This window comes from Astyanax mexicanus, chromosome 12 (genome assembly GCF_023375975.1).
Source record: "Astyanax mexicanus isolate ESR-SI-001 chromosome 12, AstMex3_surface, whole genome shotgun sequence".
Classification (NCBI taxonomy): domain Eukaryota; kingdom Metazoa; phylum Chordata; class Actinopteri; order Characiformes; family Acestrorhamphidae; genus Astyanax; species Astyanax mexicanus.
In genome coordinates, this window is record NC_064419.1 from 22,835,687 (window position 1) to 22,854,801 (window position 19,115).

Here is a 19,115-nt window from a genome sequence, read left to right on the forward strand (position 1 = left end):
CTGCTCCCTTTGGGTGGGTAGATGGCGCTCTCTCCCCACATCACTCCTAGAGTGATGTCGACATCACAGCTTTTGTGAGCTGATGTACCATGTGCATCAGCAGCAGCTCGAAAAGGAGCGGTGGCTGGCTTCACATGTATCGGCAGACGCATGAGTTAGTCTTCACCCCCCTGGTGTGTTGGGGCATTACTAGTGATATGGGGAGTCCTAGTGAGTGGTTTGGGTAATTGGCTGTGTAAATTGGGGAGAAAATGGGGAAAAAAAATAATAAAATGGAAAAAAAATAAATAAATAAATAAAAATAAAAAGCTAAGGGGATGACAAAATGACTGGTCAAAAGTGCGCAGTTTTAAAAGTGGTGATGACCTCGCCCCCAAACTGACAAAACCACCCCTTTTTAAGACTCGAGTGCAAAAGCCTCGCTCAAGCAAAAACAAAAAGCCGCAGGTCATTTTTTTGCCCGTGAGCTTCACATTTGCGCTCGCAAGAAGTTAATTTACACACGCAAAATGTTAAAACACACTGGTTAATTTTTTTCACCTGGTATTTTTGCATCCCCGAGTTTTGACATTGATGTGACGCCATAGATAACATGGCAACACCCCTGTTCCTTACTAGTGTCACATAATGTGCCTTATAATCCAGTGTGCCTTATGTTTAAAAATAGATCAGAAAACAGACGTGTAATGATAGTGCGCATTTTAGTGTGAAAAATACTGTACATTTAAAAGTACTTCTCCACATGCTCTGTGCATTTACCCATTCTTATCAGAGAGGTCTTTGAACCCTAAAAGCTTCTTTATTTATTAGTGTACCAACATTTTCTTGAACTTACAGGGCTTCCTTTCAGTGACTGCAGTCCTATTCTGTTTGTGTGTTTTATATGTAGACTACTGTGAACAGCTTGTCTGCATTCTTCATGCCTCCAAATGACCTGCAGCTTGACGAGCTGACCAACGCCACCCGCATGAAGCTGGAGCAGTTCAGAGACCGAACATCAACAGGTGTGTGCATGTGCATTGTTGGTAATCTTTGTTGTATTATGCCAAAAATATCTGATGTAAACTATAAATACCCATCTTGGTAAAAATGAGAAATCTGATGTAAAATGGACTTGGTTTTAGTGAAAGATAATAATAATAGGAACTTTTGTCAAATAGCCCAGCTCTAATCACCCTTACGGTGCACGTCCACTGGCACTTAAGCCCCAACGTTGAGCGCAGCCCCGCCCTCCGGCACGAAAGTTGAGCAGATCTCATTTTTATTCAAATGAATCCGGCCGCCGCGCTGCGTCCAGCCAATCGGAGAACAGCAGGCTGCCACGCCACACACAGACGAGCATCACACACACAGAGCAGGCATCTTTCAAACACAGAAGAGAGACTAAAAATGGCGGAATATGGATTTATACAACTATAGATCACAGTGAGGTTTACTAAAAATGTAAAATCTTATGACTAACTACATCTGTTGCTTCATTTGAATGCAAAAACGTCATGGACACGCCTACACGCGGCAATGTAGACGCGGTCCGTTAGTATCTAACATACAGCATTTTCACCTGATTATCCCAACATGCTTACAGTGCAGGCAACAGGGGCATAGCATTCATACTGGAGTTCTCCTGTAAGAGTCTGGCTACTGTTGATTTTCTTTTCCTAAATGATAAATTATACTTTTTTAGAAAATGGTCCGAAGACATTTTGTCATTTATGTGATTTTATTTCAGGTCTCATGTACATCATTGAGACACAGAAGGTTCTGGATCTGAATATCAATCTCATGGCCTCCTACGTGATCGTTCCGCAAATGGGCTTCTACGACCCCAGTCACAACCTGGCTATTCTGGATTTGGGTCATTTTCAGGTGAAGTGGCATGACTGTGTGTTTGTGGTTTTATCTATGATTCATTATGAAGACTGTAAGAACTGGAACCTGTTCATTTACAAAAACAGAAATAAATAAGTCTGTGTTTCTTGTATAGATGTCCAGTCAGAGCAAAGCTAATTTGCCGCAGCTTTTAGCGGGAAGCAGCACTATAGAGGACATCATGTCTCGAGCCTACGACAGCTTCGACGTCCAACTCAGCAGCCTTCAGTTCTTATACACGAAACCAGGTACAGACCCGGAGAGCATGTCTGACTGTCTACTGTTGCACTGCATTGTTCCTTAAAATTCCTGGTCAGAATTACAGGAAGTAAAACTTTGATTATGTGTTGTCAAGTCAAAAAGATTTAATTGTTATTCTATGTGCTTTTTTAGTGTAATGTAAAATCAGATCTTGTCAGTTGGGACAAGTTAAAGTAAAGATTGTGAACAAAATCTAGTTAAAATATATCCACATTCTGTGTTTTTCGCACAATATGGTGCACTTAAAATCCTTTCATTTTCCCAAAAGTTGTCAGTGCGCCTCTTTAATCGGTGCTCCTTAAGTATGAATTTTACCAGTCAGGTATTAAGGAGCAATAAAGCCACTTCACTGAAGTACAGAGATATACAGGAGCTTCAGTTTAGCTCTCCAGCAAAGAGACTGGAGCAGTATTAGCATTAGCCACTAAGCATTCTATTACGCTAAGCTCTAGCTCGTTCGCCATTCAAAGGTGAGTATTATCAGCCTATAGCCTGCTGGAACAGCAATAACATTAGCTGCTAACCATGCTAGCTCTTTCTGCGTTCAGAAGTGAGTAAATTGGACTGTAGCCTGCTGTCAGGTGGTGCTAGCACCTAAGCGCTAGTGCTCCAGCCTTAGTGCTGGAGAAATTCAGGAATCTGAGCTCACTGTAAATAAATGGAAGTGCTTTACTCGCCCTAATAAACAGTTTTCAGGAGAGAAATCTCTGTAAACAAACATCCAGCGCTCGTTTGACTCGTCATTCTCGTTTGAAGAAGTACAGTTTTGTTCACTTAGCTTAGCTTTACTTAACTTATTTAGCTACTCCACCACCCAGTGGCGAGACCTGCTGAATTCTAAGTTACTTATAGTGTCTGTTAAAATGCGCCTTATAATCCAATTGTGCATGTCTTTGTTTTTAATATTAAGCCTTGGTATCTCATTCTCAATAAATACACGTATGTTATTGATATGTTGTTATTTTGTAATATTAGTACATATATGTGTCATATATATTTGAAAGAACAGATTTAATTAAAATAAAATAAAAAAAATAATACGACTCATCAATATATAAACTCTCTATTAGATGGCGACTGGAAGAAGGCTCGGAAGGAGCGACAGTCAGCTCTCCACATTCTGGAACCAGTGGACCTAAAGGTGGTTTTTAGCAGAGCCATGGTGGTCACTGACTCAAGGATGCCAAAGTGAGTGTGCTGGTGTGAACATTGCGTGAGCTGTAGTGAGATTTATCTGTATGAATTTATTTATTTGCATGATTTCTGTTCTGATTAGGTTCAAGATGTCGGGAGAACTTCCCTTGCTCTCTCTGCGGATCTCAGATGACAAAGTGCGCGGAGTTCTGGAGCTGATTGACAGCATTCCACTTCCTGAGAGCCGCCCTCCACCCCGGACTGCTGCAACGCAAGTCACACCTAAGGTAGGTGTGTGTGTGTGTTTGCTTGCTTGCTTTAGACACACCTACAGTTCAGTTCCAGTGTAGTCTTTTAAGATTAATGCTGCTTGAAGGAGTAAGTATGAAGGAATGCATGTGTGGGAATGTGGTTGATGAGCTCACATGCCTGTATGCTGATTAGACAAAAATACTTCCCTACTTCCCTACTGCCTAATGTGATAATATATGCACTGCAAGACCGTTGATGATACCCTGTGGCACTTTTTTGTGTTGCAGCTAAAGGAATTTGACCTCTGTCTTTAACTTATTCCTGCAGGGAACACACACATACACACACTAAGGCCCAATCCCATTTCACCCCTTTAACCATACCATTTACACCTGTCCATTCTTTTCGAGTTCTTTTCGAGTGGGTGAAATCCTCCCCCTAAGAATTGGGACAACTCTTCCAGCAGCCAATACATTATCAGGATCGCTAAAGTTCAGTAACGTAGCTGCTGCTTAACTAGTTAACTTTAGGGCTTTATTGTATGTCTTCGGAAAGGGGGGAAAGGGTGCAGAAATAAATTATTATTGTCCATTCTTTAATTCCTCTTCGATGTGGATCTGAAATTAGCTTTGATTAGCTTTAATTTTTTTTTATTTTCTGTTTCGCCTTAAATACAGAAGCCCATGCCATCTATTGCACCATTTAAGGTGGAAGGGGAGAGTTGGCTAGAACTACTAACTATCTTTTTTTAAGTTTGTTATGACAAACAAAACTACACATTAATCTATGGTAATATTGTGCTATTTTTTTATTTGAAGTGTGCCTCTGAAAAATCTCTGTTTAAAGGGGTAACAAACCCCTCCAGACTAACAAGAATCGGGACACCCTTACCCCTTGGCGTGCGCACGCAAACAGAGGGGTAGGGGAAAGGGGTAGGGCCAGGAGATGAAATGGGATTGGGCCTAAGGAGTGAGAGTGGTTGGCAGCCATGGCTATGGCAACTTCAATTATGTTGTTTTGGGTTCAGGTTAAGAACCGGCAAGTTTTGCTCATTAATCCACTTCTATAACTTCTCCCACTTAGCAAGTTACTTTCAGAGCAGTCAGATCTGACCGTAATCCAGTGAATCCCAATGGTGAATGGTGCATAAGCACCCATCCATCCAAGTAATGGAAAGGATAAACATGACTCCTCAGTGCAGCAGGGGATGCTTTGTTATGCAGTCTTTCTCTTGCACCAGTAGCCTTTCTGTTAGTTCCACCCAGACTGTTTTGGTTGCCCTCATACTTTGATGAGCTCTGGATGCCCATGTCCCTTCACTAGTCATTGATTTGTCCTTTCCTTAGACCACTGTTGTTGATTACCCACCTCCGCTCATTATGAGCACCCCTCAAACCTGGCCATTTTGGAGATGTTCTTGGCCAGTCGTCTGGTCTTGAGAATTTACCACCAACAAAGTCTGTTAGGTCCTTACGTTGGTCCATTTCTCCTGAAATTGGCGTGTTAACTGTAATAGCTGGTTTGTTAGTTACTATATTACATACTTCCTAGACATGTGTTGCTTTTTTTGGATACTGGATGTTATTCACATTAATCTGGGTGGTCTTAATGATGGTTTCTGTGTGTTTAGGTGCTGAAACAGAGGGACACCCCTCAGCTCACCCCCAGGAGACCAGCCATGACGGACCTGCGCTCCTCAATAATCTTTGATTCAGGTTAGACACAGATACACAAACACTCATTTAGTCCACATGATATCTTAATTTTAGAGAGTCGAGTGACACATACGGTATTGTGTGTTTGTGTGTGTGTTCACAGGCTCAGAGGAAGACTTGTTCTTCGATGCTCCCAGCTCTCCTATTGAGGATCTGCCGTTCTTTGAGGCCAGCCCAGGTGCTTTGGAGCGATCGGCCTCCGTTAAGAGAAGATCCATGGTGAAGCAGGACCCCAAGAAGAACATGACCGAGTTCCTGATGAACTTTGAAATTAGCAAGGTCTGAAGTGTCTTAATGCAAAATTACTATATCAGCATAATTATTCTTGACTTCTCCAGATGTTACAGAATGCTCTCTCTCTCTTGTACATGGTATTGCATCTCTTGTGCACAAAATATTTTTTCTTCTGCTCTAACACCCCTGGTACTGTTTTAGAAGGTTGTGTTTGGCTACTTACAGAAAATATTTTTTTCTACAAGTGATATGAACACACTAGTAACACCTAGAAAACCACATGTTGTACTATAGCAACCACTTAAAAAACGTGATCATAAATGTGTGGTCAGTCTACAACTGACTTTTGAACACATTAACTGTCCCTTACACTGCATCAGTTGATTTCAAAATAACCTGAAATTAACTCATTTTACATTGACTTCTATTGGAAGTTAACAAAGTCAGTTTTTTCCACGGTACATTACAGACAGAATTAGTTTGTCCACCCCCCGTTCAGATTCACTGACTATCTACCAACCCCTTAGCAACCACCTTGCAACATCATAGCAACCACTATAAAACACCATAGCGAGTTCCCTTGAATATCAAATTAACTACCTGGCAACACCAAAGCATATTTCTAGAAACAGCAGGGCAACCACTTAGCAACCCCCATGTCAACCACCATGATGTTATAAAACGGAAACCTTGCAGACTAAAGAGGCACAGAACTGAACAAATGGGAAGACCTGGTCTTTTGCAGGAGTTCTGGCAAAATATGTAATTGCACTTTTTTTTTTTTTTTTTTTTTGAAAACATGATATATGATTTGATTTCATAAACAAATAGTGTAACTCACTTCATTAATAATCATATACCCGTAGAAAGCTATTTAATATATTGTATTATTTGTAGTTAATTAAACTTCTTTGTGCTTTAGTCGTGTCTGCATGAGGGGAAGTCTCAGTAGTTTACATCCAGGTTTCTACAGTTTTTTTTTTTTTTTTTTTTTCACAATTTTTTCAGAAATTTTACATGTATATAGTTTAATTTTTTCTCTTTTTCTCCCTCTTTTACTGCAGCTGTCCATCCAGCTCCTGCGCCTTTCAGCAGGACAAGAAGTTCCAGTTCTGCATCTGGAGATCGAGGGTCTCGGGACAGAGCTCAAACTTCGTACCTTTGATATGAGCTCATACACCTTCCTGCGTGAAATCTGCCTGGAGTGCTCCGAATACCAGGGTACATCTTAACAAATACACACATGAAAATCTTAGATTGAAGAGTCTAGACTGTTTAGCAAAATGTTTTAAATGATTTTGTATGTTTAAAGATGGAGATGGGAGGAAGGTTCACCTCATCACCACATTAGACAACACAGAGGATGATCTGCTCACACTAGAATATGTGAAGGTGAGCTGCTGCTGGTGCTGTACAGGTTTACTAGGTTATAGAAATAAGTGAATTGAATGTTGGATTTATTAGCCTTAATCTGTGTATTGTTTTTATTTGAATTTTTTATATGTTTTTTCAGGCGGACAAGAATGCTCCAGATTTCAAATCGGCGTATAAAAACACAGAACAGCTCATAAAGGCAAGTCTACTAATAAACCACTTTGAAGTACACTTACATCTGTGTGCAGGTAACGTGAGCACCTGCACCTGTGTTTGTTATTTGGGAAATAACTAACTAATAACTAATAATTATTTCAGTGTGATTTTTAGATGGTTTTGGGCGAGTTTTGATTAAGTGGAGGTGTCAGACCCCCATTATTTACACTTACTCTGTCTGCGGACCTCAATCTGCATCAGACTTTTTTTTTTCTCTCAACTCCAGCTAGCTATCACAGCAAAAAAAAACACCTTTTCAATGTGATTTGTGCAAGGTTTTGGGTGAGTTTCAATTGTGCCACATTGCATATCCTAACCTCTTATTGTTAAAAGAATTTATAATTAAAATAATTTATAATTAAAATATATATATTTTTATATATATATATATATTTTTTTTTTGCACACATATATGTGAAAGAAAGTAGCAAACTATGATGCACATCACAATAGTGAGAATAAAACATGTGCAGGGAAAGTGAGGAAGCCCATAAGGGCTTATATACAGGACTTTCCCTCAAAAATACATACAGAAGTTTAAAAAATATATATAAATTATAAATAAATATAATTATAATTGTAAATAAAAGCATCATTAGTAAGAATTTATTTGTTAGTATTTAGTAAAGTAAGAAAACATTGAAATGATAAATACAGTGAAATCACATGATACAAGATACTACAGTAAAATCACAAGATTATTTTTATTTTTGTTATTATTATTATTATTATTATTATTATTATTATATCTTCTTATAGGTAAAAACAAAATAAAAACGCTGATAAAATAAAAGCAATTGTTTTTTTCTTTCCACAATCCAACGATAAAAAGATCATTTTAAGTAAAGATTTTATTCTGAGGAGAAATTAACAGGGTGGAATATTGGCTTTTTAAATATCTGAGCTTTTTTTCATCCCAGCCAAAATGAAACACTTACTATTTTATAGTACAGAACAGTTAAAAATACAAAACTGAAGCATTCTTTACTCACACGCAGTGCTGTGTGTAAAGAATGAGGTTGATGACAATATTATACATTATATCACATTTATACTACATTATTAAATCGTGTCTCACAACTGACCTGATTATTTTTAACACAGGTGAATTTCTCCTCGCTGGACATTCACCTGCACACTGAAGCTCTCCTCAACTCCATGAACTTCCTGAACAGCCTCCTGCCTCCTCCTAAGAAGCAGCCGCCGAGCGAGCAGCCTTCCCCACCACTGGAGGATGAAGGAGAGGAAGACGGAGAAGAGGAGAAGAAAGATGAGCACGCCGTTGTCAAGAGATCCAGTAATGTTGCATTTACATTTAGTACAGAACACTTTTTCCCCATCACACACGCTCAATATGAGTGTGAAAAACTGAAAGAAAGAGCAGACTGTTTCATGGAGAAAGAGCACAGAGAGGACGCTCCTCTGACAGATAAGAATCTTCTGTCTCTAATATCTCTAATGCTCTGTTTCAGCAGGGCAGGTAATGTAGAAACTCCACAGAGAAGCTACTTACAGTGTCCGGTTCAGTCTCACTCTAAAGCCAGTCCATTTATTAAAATACATTATTAAAGTGCTGCTCTATCACTGTGATTGCATTTCACTTTCTCTCTCTCTGTCTCCCACTCTTGCTTGCCTTCTCTCGCTCTTTTTCTCTCCCTCTTATTCTCATGCTCTCTCTCTTTGTTACTTTTCTCTGTGTTTTGCTTTAGAGGGCGCTTTTTTTTTTAAATAGTCACAGCCTTTTACCATATTTATTTTAAAGAAATGCATATATTTCATTCATTCTGTAGAAGCCAAATGCCTCCTAAATGGCTTTGAGCAAAGTCATATATATATTATTTTATTTTAATGCTTTCTTTAAATGTGTATTAATTTTATGTTTGCACAGCAACAAATTTATTTTAATTTCTTAGCCTTAGTCTTGAGCCTGAATTAAGATGTTCATATTCAAAGAAAAATGGGACATAAGATGAACTCATGTCTGTGGGTTTAAGTTGTTTTACTTTGTTTGCGTCAAATTAAAGTCAAGAGATAAAATGTGTATTTGTGTGGAAACACACGTCAGTTACGCTCTCTATTAACTTTCGCTTTCGGAAGACCACTGCACTGTCCAAATACAGCATATAAAGGTGAATGTAAAATAACTTAATCCAATACATTTGAATTTGTGGACAGACTGAAAGATACAGAAACAACATCTAAAGTAAAAGGACTGAAGTATAGATTGAGGCAGGATGTTACACTAATATGACACTTGTGTTATTTATCTCTTCATGTATCTTATTTTATCCACCATCTCTTTATTCCTCCGCCTCCCCACAGTTTCAAAGAAGTCCAAGTATGAGGATGTGGTGAACCTGGATATCAGAGCAGATCTGTCATGTCTGAAGGTTTTTATCAGAGGAGAGAAAGCACGAATTTCTGAAATAAGTATAGAAGGTAAGTGTTTTTCTTTCAGTGTAACGATCAACACACTTGTATAACAAGCAATAAGCAAACCTCTTACTTCAGTAGTTCATCCTGGTATACATAATGGTCTTTGATGTAGGTAAACCCTGTTTTTTCTCTGGTCTGGAAATGTCTGAATGCTTTTCTTTCTTCTCTCAGGTCTAGTGTCTGAAGTGCAGATGAAGAAGAAATCTGTAGAGATTTGGGCCAATCTGAAGAAAATTGTGATTCTGGACTGTGATAAAGATGCTCTGTACAAAAAGGTAGAGACATCAGTTTTTTAAATATGTTTATTTCTTTAAAAGACTTGATATATTTGAATCCTGAGTCATGCTGCTTTGCCGTAGGTAGGTAGATAGAGACAGACAGGTAGGTAGGTAGGTACAGACAGACAGTCGGGTAGGTAGGGACAGACAGACAGACAGGTAGGTAGGTAGAGACAGACCAACAGGTAGGTAGGGACAGATAGACAGTCGGGTAGGTAGGGACAGACAGACCGACAGGTAGGTTGGTAGAGACAGACCGACATGTAGGTAGGTAGGTAGGTTGGTAGAGACAGACCGACATGTAGGTAGGTAGGTAGGTTGGTAGGGACAGAGAGGAAAAAAATATATATAATAATAATAAAATATACTAAAATTCCTGCAGGAGAGGTATTGCGCATTATTACTGAACCTAATTTTAAATTATGGCACATGGTTTAGGTAGAGACAGACAGGTAGGTAGGGACAGACAGACAGGTAGGTAGAGACAGACCAACAGGTAGGTATGTAGGGACAGATAGACAGGTAGGTAGGTAGGTTGGTAGGGATAGACAGACAGAAATAAAATAAATAAATATAGCCGCAAGCGGCAATCATCGGGTTCAAGCACCAACTGGCACAATGGTGCTTACTAGAGCATTGAATGGTGATGTGTAAGAAGGTCTAATATGATTGGAGATGCCCTGCCACATTTAGAGATTATTAAAACATTTTCACCTGTTATTAATGTTGAGCAGAGGCCTATCAACATGATCAGTGCTTAAATTCACATGTAAATCTATTGGAGTTTGTAGGATATTCATCAAGTGAGTTAAAACTAGTCAAAAGGCGTCGACATGTTATTGGTATTGATCAGGTGGCTTCAACCAGAATGTTCACAAAGTGGTGTTCAGATTGACCTTTTAACCTTTGCAGAACAAGCTGAAATGTTTGACCAAACAAGTTTAAATTAACACAGGAGTGCATTGTCTGACATGACATGTAATTACAAAGTTATTCTAAATCTAGTTCTGAATTAAATGGCGCTTCATCAAGCACCAACTAGCACAATGGTGCCTACTAGAGCATAGGATGGTGATGTGTAAGAAGGTCTAACACAATTGGAGACACTCTGTCACATTTAGAAATTATCAAAAGTCTTTTACCTGTTATTAATGTCGAGCAGAGGCACAAAGGAGTGAATGTTCTGATATGACATGTAATTACAAAGTTATTCTAATTCTAGTTCTGAATTAAATGGTGCTTCATCAGAGTGATATTGTACAGAGGTCTTTAACATTGTGAGATTACAGCAAATACTGCAGAGTTACAGCAATTTAGGTTAGAAATTCCAAGGACGCTCAGATTGCTGGATGCCTGCACACTATTGTATGTGAAATTTTCACAAATGTTTTTAATGAATATTTACCTAGAGACTCTACAGTGTGCAACAAGACTGAAATGGAGGTGATAGGCCAAATATCCAGAGAGTAGTTTCAATATAGCTATTTTCAAACAATTAGCAATTATGAATAAACAAAGCACTTTATAAACATAGTTGTATTGACAGATTTGTCAGAGCCACTGTACTTTCTATGCCAAAAACAATTAGATGTCAAAATATTACAGTATGATTGACATATACTCGTTTTTTTGGAACAGCGCCCCCCAGTGGGCGGATTGTTTCAGCACTTTGCAGGTCACTACAATGTCTCCACCTGAACATAATATCATCCAGATTGGGCAACATTCAGCCTGCCAAAATGCCTGCTGAATGCTGATTGGCTGATGGTGTTCAGCCATGTTGGTTGATTAAGTTGCCCTTTGAACATCCTTTAGAGGCTGTATGATAGATTCTGCATGCAAAGTTTCAGCTTGCTAGGTTGCACGGTTGCTGAGAAACAGTGCTCCAAATTTAACTGTTGGAGTGAATGGGGCATATATCCGGAAGGACTAATTTGCATATGGCGGCCATATTATTTACAAATTTCAACATTTTTTTGATGAATATTGAAGGCCATGCTCTCACGAGTATTTTCATACCAAACATGCCAGGATTGGTCAAAATTCCTAGGACTAGTTCGCAAAAGTATGTTTTGCATATTATGCAAATTAGCAAAAAATCTATATAGATGGAAGTGCATGGTCCAAATTGGAAAGGTAGGTTGTATTGACCCAAGGAATCCAGCAAAAAAGAATTTTGAATGTAGCTCTTATGGTTCTGGAGTTATTGGGGAAAAAGTGAAAAATTTACTTTCCTTGTTTATAGCGCCACCACTTGACCAATCGGTGCCATTTTTGTTGTCCGCCGAGATGCACTGATCCTACATCTACCTACCAAGTTTCATATCTCTACGAGTTACGGTTTAGGCTGTAGATATGCTTTTTCAGAGGAAAAAGAATAATATTAAGAAAAATCTTAGCAAAAAAAATAGGGTTCTACGCACCTTCGGTGCTTAAACCCTAATAATAAAATATACTAAAATTCCAGCAGGAGAGGTTTTGCGCATTATTACTGAACCTAATTTAAAATTATGGCACGTGGTTTAGGTAGAGACAGACAGGTAGGTAGGGACAGACAGACAGACAGACAGACAGGTAGGTAGGTAGGGACAGACAGACAGACAGGTAGGTAGGTAGGGACAGACAGACAGGTAGGTAGGTAGGGACAGACAGACAGGTAGGAAGGTAGGTAGGTAGGTATGTAGAGACAGGTAGGCAGGCAGGCAGGCAGGTAGGGACAGACAGACAGACACACAGGTAGGTAGAAAAAGACAGACAGACAGGCACGATCCAGTCTACAAAAAATCCAGCAAGAGAGGTATTGCACATTATTACTAAACTTGGCGTCTGTTAGCTGAAGTTCTAGTGACTGGGTGGGCTAATATTCTCTACTAGATTGAGGGTATAATTTCACATAAAAAAGGCAAGACAGTTCCAAATCACGTTTGTAATTCAGTGAAATCAACAGTACACTATATTATTGCTTTTCTCCATATCAGTGAATGTAGCAGTAAATTAATGTGATGTTAATCCTGTCATATTCAGGCGGTGTCCATAGCAGATAAGGAGGTGTTTGATTTCCGTATGGTGAACTACGTGGACGCTACGGAGGGAGACGCCTACATGGACATGCAAATAGTGGACACCAGTGTCACTCTGACCGTGGGCTGCATTCAAGTCATCTTCCTCAACAAGTTCGTCTCCTCAGTGTTGGTGAGTGTGTTAACACTCACCTCTTATTGTTTGATCCCTGGTGATGCACAGCCATCCATGTAGACTCCGAAGGACAGAGGTAGCCCAGACATCTGATGGCTACTGTACGCAGAATTGGTTGTTTGGGTTCTCCTCAAATTGTGTTGAGCTGTCTAATGATGTTATAATAGCAACAGTACATCTGGCTTCAACAGTAGGTGGTGATCTAGATTAGGGTTGGGCAATATGAATGAAAATAATATATATATTTTTTTTCTCACAGAATTCTGAATACACAATATATATCTCAGTAAACCTAAACCCTATTTATTAATGTATTTTTATATTTATTGGTTGATTGATTTATCTTGTCTCTCTCTCTCAGGCCTTCATTAATAACTTCCAGGAGGCTAAAGAGGCTCTAGCCGAGGTGACGGTTCAGGCTGCAGAAAAAGCAGCGACGGGTGTTCTGGAACTGGCTGAGAAAAGCACACGTATCTCGCTGGACGTGGACATCAAAGCACCCGTTGTTTTTCTCCCACAATCCTCCATTTCTACCAATGTTATTGTGGCTGACCTGGGTTTAGTGACCGTGAAGAACCACTTTGAAATCGTCCCCTCACCGTCGCACACTAAAATCCCTCCTATTCTGGATGTCATGAGTGTGGCGCTGAGCGATCTGAAGATGTACAGGTGGGTGTTTGCATTAACTGACTATGATTCATATAGACGGTGTGATCATGATATTTTTGGGTGGTTTGTTTGTTCACTGTAAAAGTGAAAAAGTTTAGAAAATGTAAAATGTCATGGCAAAATTTTAAGGCACAAACTTTTTGAGTTTTGAGGCCAAAACAAACTTTTACATTTTGAATTAATTAACACATATGTGAATCCCAAAAGAAGGCAGCAGCCTGTGGGGAATGACAGCACACTGATATCGCCTAATATTCGAATAGCATGACCAACATTAGTTGAAACCCCCTGCTCAGTAGACCCCGTTCAGCTAAAGAGTCAAACTGAGCATGTGCAGAGTAGTTGGCTTGGCCTCAACAAAGGTTAAAATAAAATTAGTTTTTTTAGATTTTGCAAACCCAAATGATTTAATTACACCAACAAGAAACGTAAAAATATTATTATATAGGCAATTATTTTGCTAGAGTTTATGGTACAATTTATCTATTCTTGTTCAGCTGACTTAAAATCACATTAAGGAGAACAATTTTAAGTTTTGTATTTTGCATTGTTGACCATTAAAAAAAAAACATTATCGTTTTCCATTTGTGTGAATTTGGCTTTTTTGGGGGGGATTTTTTTAAACATCGTCTCAAAATGTTAATTATAAATGGACCAATAGGTATACTCCAAAATGACTGAGAATTAGATTTTAAACTCCATTGAAAGGTTTGTCTTTTACTTATGTTCTTATTTGAGAGATACAAGAGTTTTGTGTGACATTGGTCAAACTATGTTCAAATGTTTGTGGACACCCAATCTAATGAGTGCATTGAGGTATTTTACACTCTAGTATTTTATTTTATTTTCTAGTATCCATAGAAGTATTAAAAATAGAATAGGACTCCCTAATGCCAGGCATGTGCAGGATATAAATAATAGAACTGTTTTCTGGAACGATGGGGGAAATAGGGACATTGTGAATGCGAATTGAATGGATTCTGTAAATCAGTGGTGATACCCAGCACTAGTGCTTAAAATGAAAGTAAACATGTCTGATGTTTCTAATTCCTATATTTTTCATCCTTATAGAACCACCTTCAAGGATGAAAAGTTCCAGACTGAGATTCAGTTACTGAAGCCTGTAAACATGGATCTGTCAATCAAGCGCAATCTCTCTGCCTCCTGGTACCACAGCCTCCCAGACATTCAGATCAATGCACACCTCAAACCCATGAGTGTAAGTAGTGTGTATTTTTATGTAAGTCTGAAATATTGTATGATTTGGAATGGCGTATTTTTAAAAGTAGATTAGACACTTTTATCATGTATTTAACTTGTGTGTGGGTGTGTTCTGTAGCTGATTCTCAGTCAGGAAGACATGATTGTGGTTTTGAGGACTCTGAGTGAGAACCTGTCTGAGACGTCTGATGCCGTTCCCGCCCCAAAAGGCTCTGATAAAGCAGAAACATCCTCCACCAAAGAGTCTCAGGGATCTGGAGGTACGTAGTGTATACACACACACACACATACACTCACATTTAACTGCAAATTATTATTTGCAATTAGTTTTAATAGGTGTGTTTTGCAACAAACATAAAAATGCAAATAATAAAACGACACAGGGTTTTCAGCCAAAATACGACAAAATTCAACCACAGGGTTTTGGCCTATTTACAGCCAAAATACGCAAAGTTACAAATTACAGGGTAATCATAAAATTAATAATAATTTTACAATAATGCAGCAATGGCCTGTGCAGTGCACACACGCAAGCTCCTCATTCTAACAATACAGCATTGTAGTTAAAAAGGTCAGTTCCAAGGAGCTGAGTGGTCCAGCGGTCTAAAGCGCTGCCACTATGAACAGGAGATCTCTAGTTTGAATCCCCATCAGCTGCCTGTGCCCTAAGAAACCCAGCATGTCCATGCTTTTTTCAGCGAAACAATGCGAAACCACACACTGCACACATTGAAGAAGCATAGCTGCAAAAGACGAAGGTTCAAGAAAAATGGGACAAAATTACATCTGGAACTTTCTAAAATGTACATTACATTCGCAAATAAAATTAAGTTGAGCATACAAAACATCGTCAAGGTAAATGTAAAACACTGCATTGTTTCTTTTTTTTCTTTTTTTTTTCAAACTCCCATCCTTTTCTGCTTTTAGGTTGTATTATTAATTGTAATATTATAGTCACTATGTGCTGTGTAATAAGTAATGTATTGTTATTATGTATCATCAGCAGGGACCACGGTAGTAACAGCAGCGGTGGTGGAGGGCCAGAAGGCTGCCAAACTAAAGAGCACTCTCAAACTCCACTTTAAGTTCGACTCCATGACCCTGGTCTTGTACAACTCAAGCGGGAGTGAGGTAACATGAGTAGAAAATGAAAATAAGTAGATGAGTTTTTTCATCTATGAGTTTTTTTGGCTAGACTACTAGACTGTAAATTACATTTTGTCTCTTTGTCTCTCTTTCTCTCTCTCTCTCTCTGTCTCTCTTTCTTTCTGTGTGTCTTTGTGTGTGTGTGTGTGTGTGTGTGTGTAGACTCTTCTGCTGGACTCTCGGGATGAGCAGTTGAAGCTGGCAGAGTTCACACTGGGCACAATCTCCACTGCAGTACACATGTACTCAGACAGCTCTATGACGGCCTCCGTCAAACTTGCTGAATGCTTACTGGACGACAAAAGAAAGATCGTCAAAATGATCACGTCCAGGTAAAGGGGTTAAAAAAGACAAAACTTTTTTTTTTTTCCTCCAGATTTTTCCCCATTTTCTCCCAGTTTGGTTATCCAATTGTCCCACCTCTTTGTGTGTCCCCATCACCGGTGGCACCTGCAACCCTTGGAGGATGCGGAAGAGCACACGCCTCCTTCGACACGTGTGAAGTCAATCACCCCTTTTTTTCGCGCTGCTGCTGATGAAACATTGCCTGAGCACCTCCTAGCGCGCTCGGAGGAAAGCACAGCGGCTAGGTTCCGATTCATCCGCTCACAGATGCCTCGTGCCGTGCCGCCAGGTGCCACAATTAAGTGAGATGGGGAGAGAGCGCCATCTACCTACCCGGAGGGAGCAGGGTCAATTTTGCTCCCTCTGGGCGCCGGCAGCTTGATGGCAAAGCTGCATGAGTGGGGGTTCGAACCTGTGACCTCCCGCTCATAGTGGCAGCGCATTAGACTGCTGGACCAATCAGCACCCAAAAAAAAGACAATACTTTAAAAATAAATAGTGTTTTCCCATTGAAAACGTTATTGCATTATTAATATGTGACATTTCATTCTGCTGCTTTAGAGAATAGCAAAATGCCTTATTTAAGTTCTTTCTATTATTAAAATGTTATAGATACCATATGGCATATATGTTATATGTAATGTATGTAGATTTTTTAAAGTAGACATAGAATATCAAACTGTTTATTTTGGCTTGGAGTTTATTGTTTCCACTGAAAAGCCAAAATGCAGCCAGACATACAACTTAAAAGTAGCAGAAGCATCTTCTATACAAATGCCCAAATTTTACTTTTCTGCTGAGAGCTGCTCTCACTGCTGAGATGCCACACTCGCTGCTATCGCTACTGTGTTGCCAGATCCCTCTTAAAAAGTCCACATTAAACTGTTTTTTTTTTCCTTCAAGACAGGTTTAAGCTTCACCACGTTTTAATCTGGTGAGATCTGTGACGAGATCTCGTCATACCCCTAGTAAAAGCTAATGCTAGCTTTTTGTAATCTGCTCTGTTAAAAAATAAGGTAAACTGCCTAAGTTGAACCAAACTGGAGCTATCTACATTCAAAAGAGAAAACAAAGTGGCACCTTTCTAAACCTTGGTATCGAACCCACAACCCTGGGTGCTCTGAATGCTGACTTGTAATGTTGGTTGATCTTTTTTTGTGTTTGCAAACCAGGATGATGGCAATGCGTAAGGGTGCTGAGCAGAACACCATGGTGGATGTGAACTATCGTCAGGGCAGAGAGGGCACCACCCTGGAGACGGTGGTTCAAGATCTCTACCTCTGCGCCAGCATGGAGTTTCTGCTCACTGTGGCAGACATCTTCATGAAAGCTATGGCTCAGGGCTTCTCCAGCCCACCAAAGAGCAACAAACAGACCACCGCCACCAAAGATGCAGGTAATTATTATGAGATTATGGAAGTGGCAGTAGGGCTGGCCCGAATAGCGTTTTTTGAGCTCCGGATATTCGGCACTGATTCGAAGCGAATATTCGAATATTCGTTTTTAAAAAAAGAGGTAAAAAAAAAAATAAAAAAAAGCAAATCACGGCCCCTTTAATCCACTGAAAAATGTTCAATTTGCTCTGACCGACGAGACATATTCACCCCGGATTTTTGGTGTTTTTATCCCCCATATTTTTTCTGTGTTTTTAGCTCAGATTTCTTTGTGTTTTCATCCCGGAATTTCTGCTGCCCCACACGCGGCTTATCCGCTGTAAGCAGGCTAGGAGGCTGCTGCTGCACGGTTTCTCCGCTGCGCAAGCCAGCCCAGTAAATTGCTGTTTGTGTTTTCACACTTAGGCTATTTGCTTAAAAAAACAAACAAAAAAAAACGTTTGTTCAGGAAGTATTTTATATTCTTAAACATTGTTAATTATATTAGAGGACAGTCATTGTAAACTGTACTTGGTCTATTTCGGTTAAAGGATTGTGCAGGGCATATTACTGATTTTGTATTTTTGCACTTGGGCTATAAGCTCAATATTAAATATTTCGTTTGTTTAGAAATTATTTTATATTTTTAAACCATGTTAAATTATATTAGAGTAGAGGAAAGTCATTGTTAATGACGTTATTGTACTTGGTCTATTTCGGTTTAAGCATTGTGCAGGGCATAGCCGTATTACTGATTTTGTATTTTTGCACTTGGGCTATAAGCTCAATATTAAATATTTCGTTTGCTTAGAAATTATTTTATATTTTTAAACCATTTTAAATTATATTAGATAAGAGGAAATTCGTTCAAACATCATTTTTGTAGGCCAGGCTTTTGTAACCGATTTAGCCCCTACTGTTGCCACATTACCCCTTACGTTTTATTATATAAATCAGTTTCGAAGAGCCTGCATTTTTTTTTATCATGTATAATAGAGGTCTGCGCGAGACTGATTTTTAAACCCACTCTTCCACGCTCCCGCGTTTCTGTCTCGTTACCGCTCCGCAAAAAAATTGCTTCTTTTAATCCCGCGCCCGCCCGCCACATACACATTTCTGCCGCTCCCGCCCCACGTTCCTAATGTAAATTAAATAAACTACATTTAATGCTTCAAATTTACTTATATATTTATTAAAACAGCAGCGCTGAATACTGTGGTCCCGTTCCTTACCCCAGTCCAAACACCATCGGTGTGTGCGTGTGTGTGTCGGTCCATCCTGCGCGTTGAGAGTTTTCTTTAGGTTTTTTTTTTTTTTTTACAATTATTACAGTTTTCTTGCTCCCGCATCGTCTGGATTAAACTCCCGCTCCAGCCAATAACAGTTCAGTTCTGTCC

The 19,115-nt window shown here is 39.3% G+C and overlaps 1 protein-coding gene across 3 annotated transcripts in view; it reads left to right on the top strand.

Moving 5' to 3' along the window:
* The window catches only part of vps13a (vacuolar protein sorting 13 homolog A), a 77,475-nt gene that overhangs the window by 17,645 nt on the left and 40,715 nt on the right, over positions 1-19,115 (top strand). For 2 of the 3 annotated variants that reach the window (XM_007260133.4, XM_007260135.4), the window contains exons 19-38: positions 890-1,004; positions 1,730-1,866; positions 1,985-2,117; positions 3,201-3,318; positions 3,407-3,551; positions 5,147-5,231; positions 5,335-5,510; positions 6,530-6,686; positions 6,778-6,857; positions 6,979-7,038; positions 8,160-8,352; positions 9,378-9,494; positions 9,663-9,766; positions 12,794-12,961; positions 13,326-13,633; positions 14,705-14,852; positions 14,973-15,114; positions 15,858-15,985; positions 16,163-16,332; positions 17,518-17,741. In XM_007260133.4, the coding sequence (XP_007260195.3) occupies positions 890-1,004; positions 1,730-1,866; positions 1,985-2,117; positions 3,201-3,318; positions 3,407-3,551; positions 5,147-5,231; positions 5,335-5,510; positions 6,530-6,686; positions 6,778-6,857; positions 6,979-7,038; positions 8,160-8,352; positions 9,378-9,494; positions 9,663-9,766; positions 12,794-12,961; positions 13,326-13,633; positions 14,705-14,852; positions 14,973-15,114; positions 15,858-15,985; positions 16,163-16,332; positions 17,518-17,741 (2,908 nt within the window). The remainder of the gene's footprint in view (positions 1-889; positions 1,005-1,729; positions 1,867-1,984; positions 2,118-3,200; positions 3,319-3,406; positions 3,552-5,146; positions 5,232-5,334; positions 5,511-6,529; positions 6,687-6,777; positions 6,858-6,978; positions 7,039-8,159; positions 8,353-9,377; positions 9,495-9,662; positions 9,767-12,793; positions 12,962-13,325; positions 13,634-14,704; positions 14,853-14,972; positions 15,115-15,857; positions 15,986-16,162; positions 16,333-17,517; positions 17,742-19,115) is intronic. The other variant, XM_007260138.4, reaches the window with a different exon arrangement.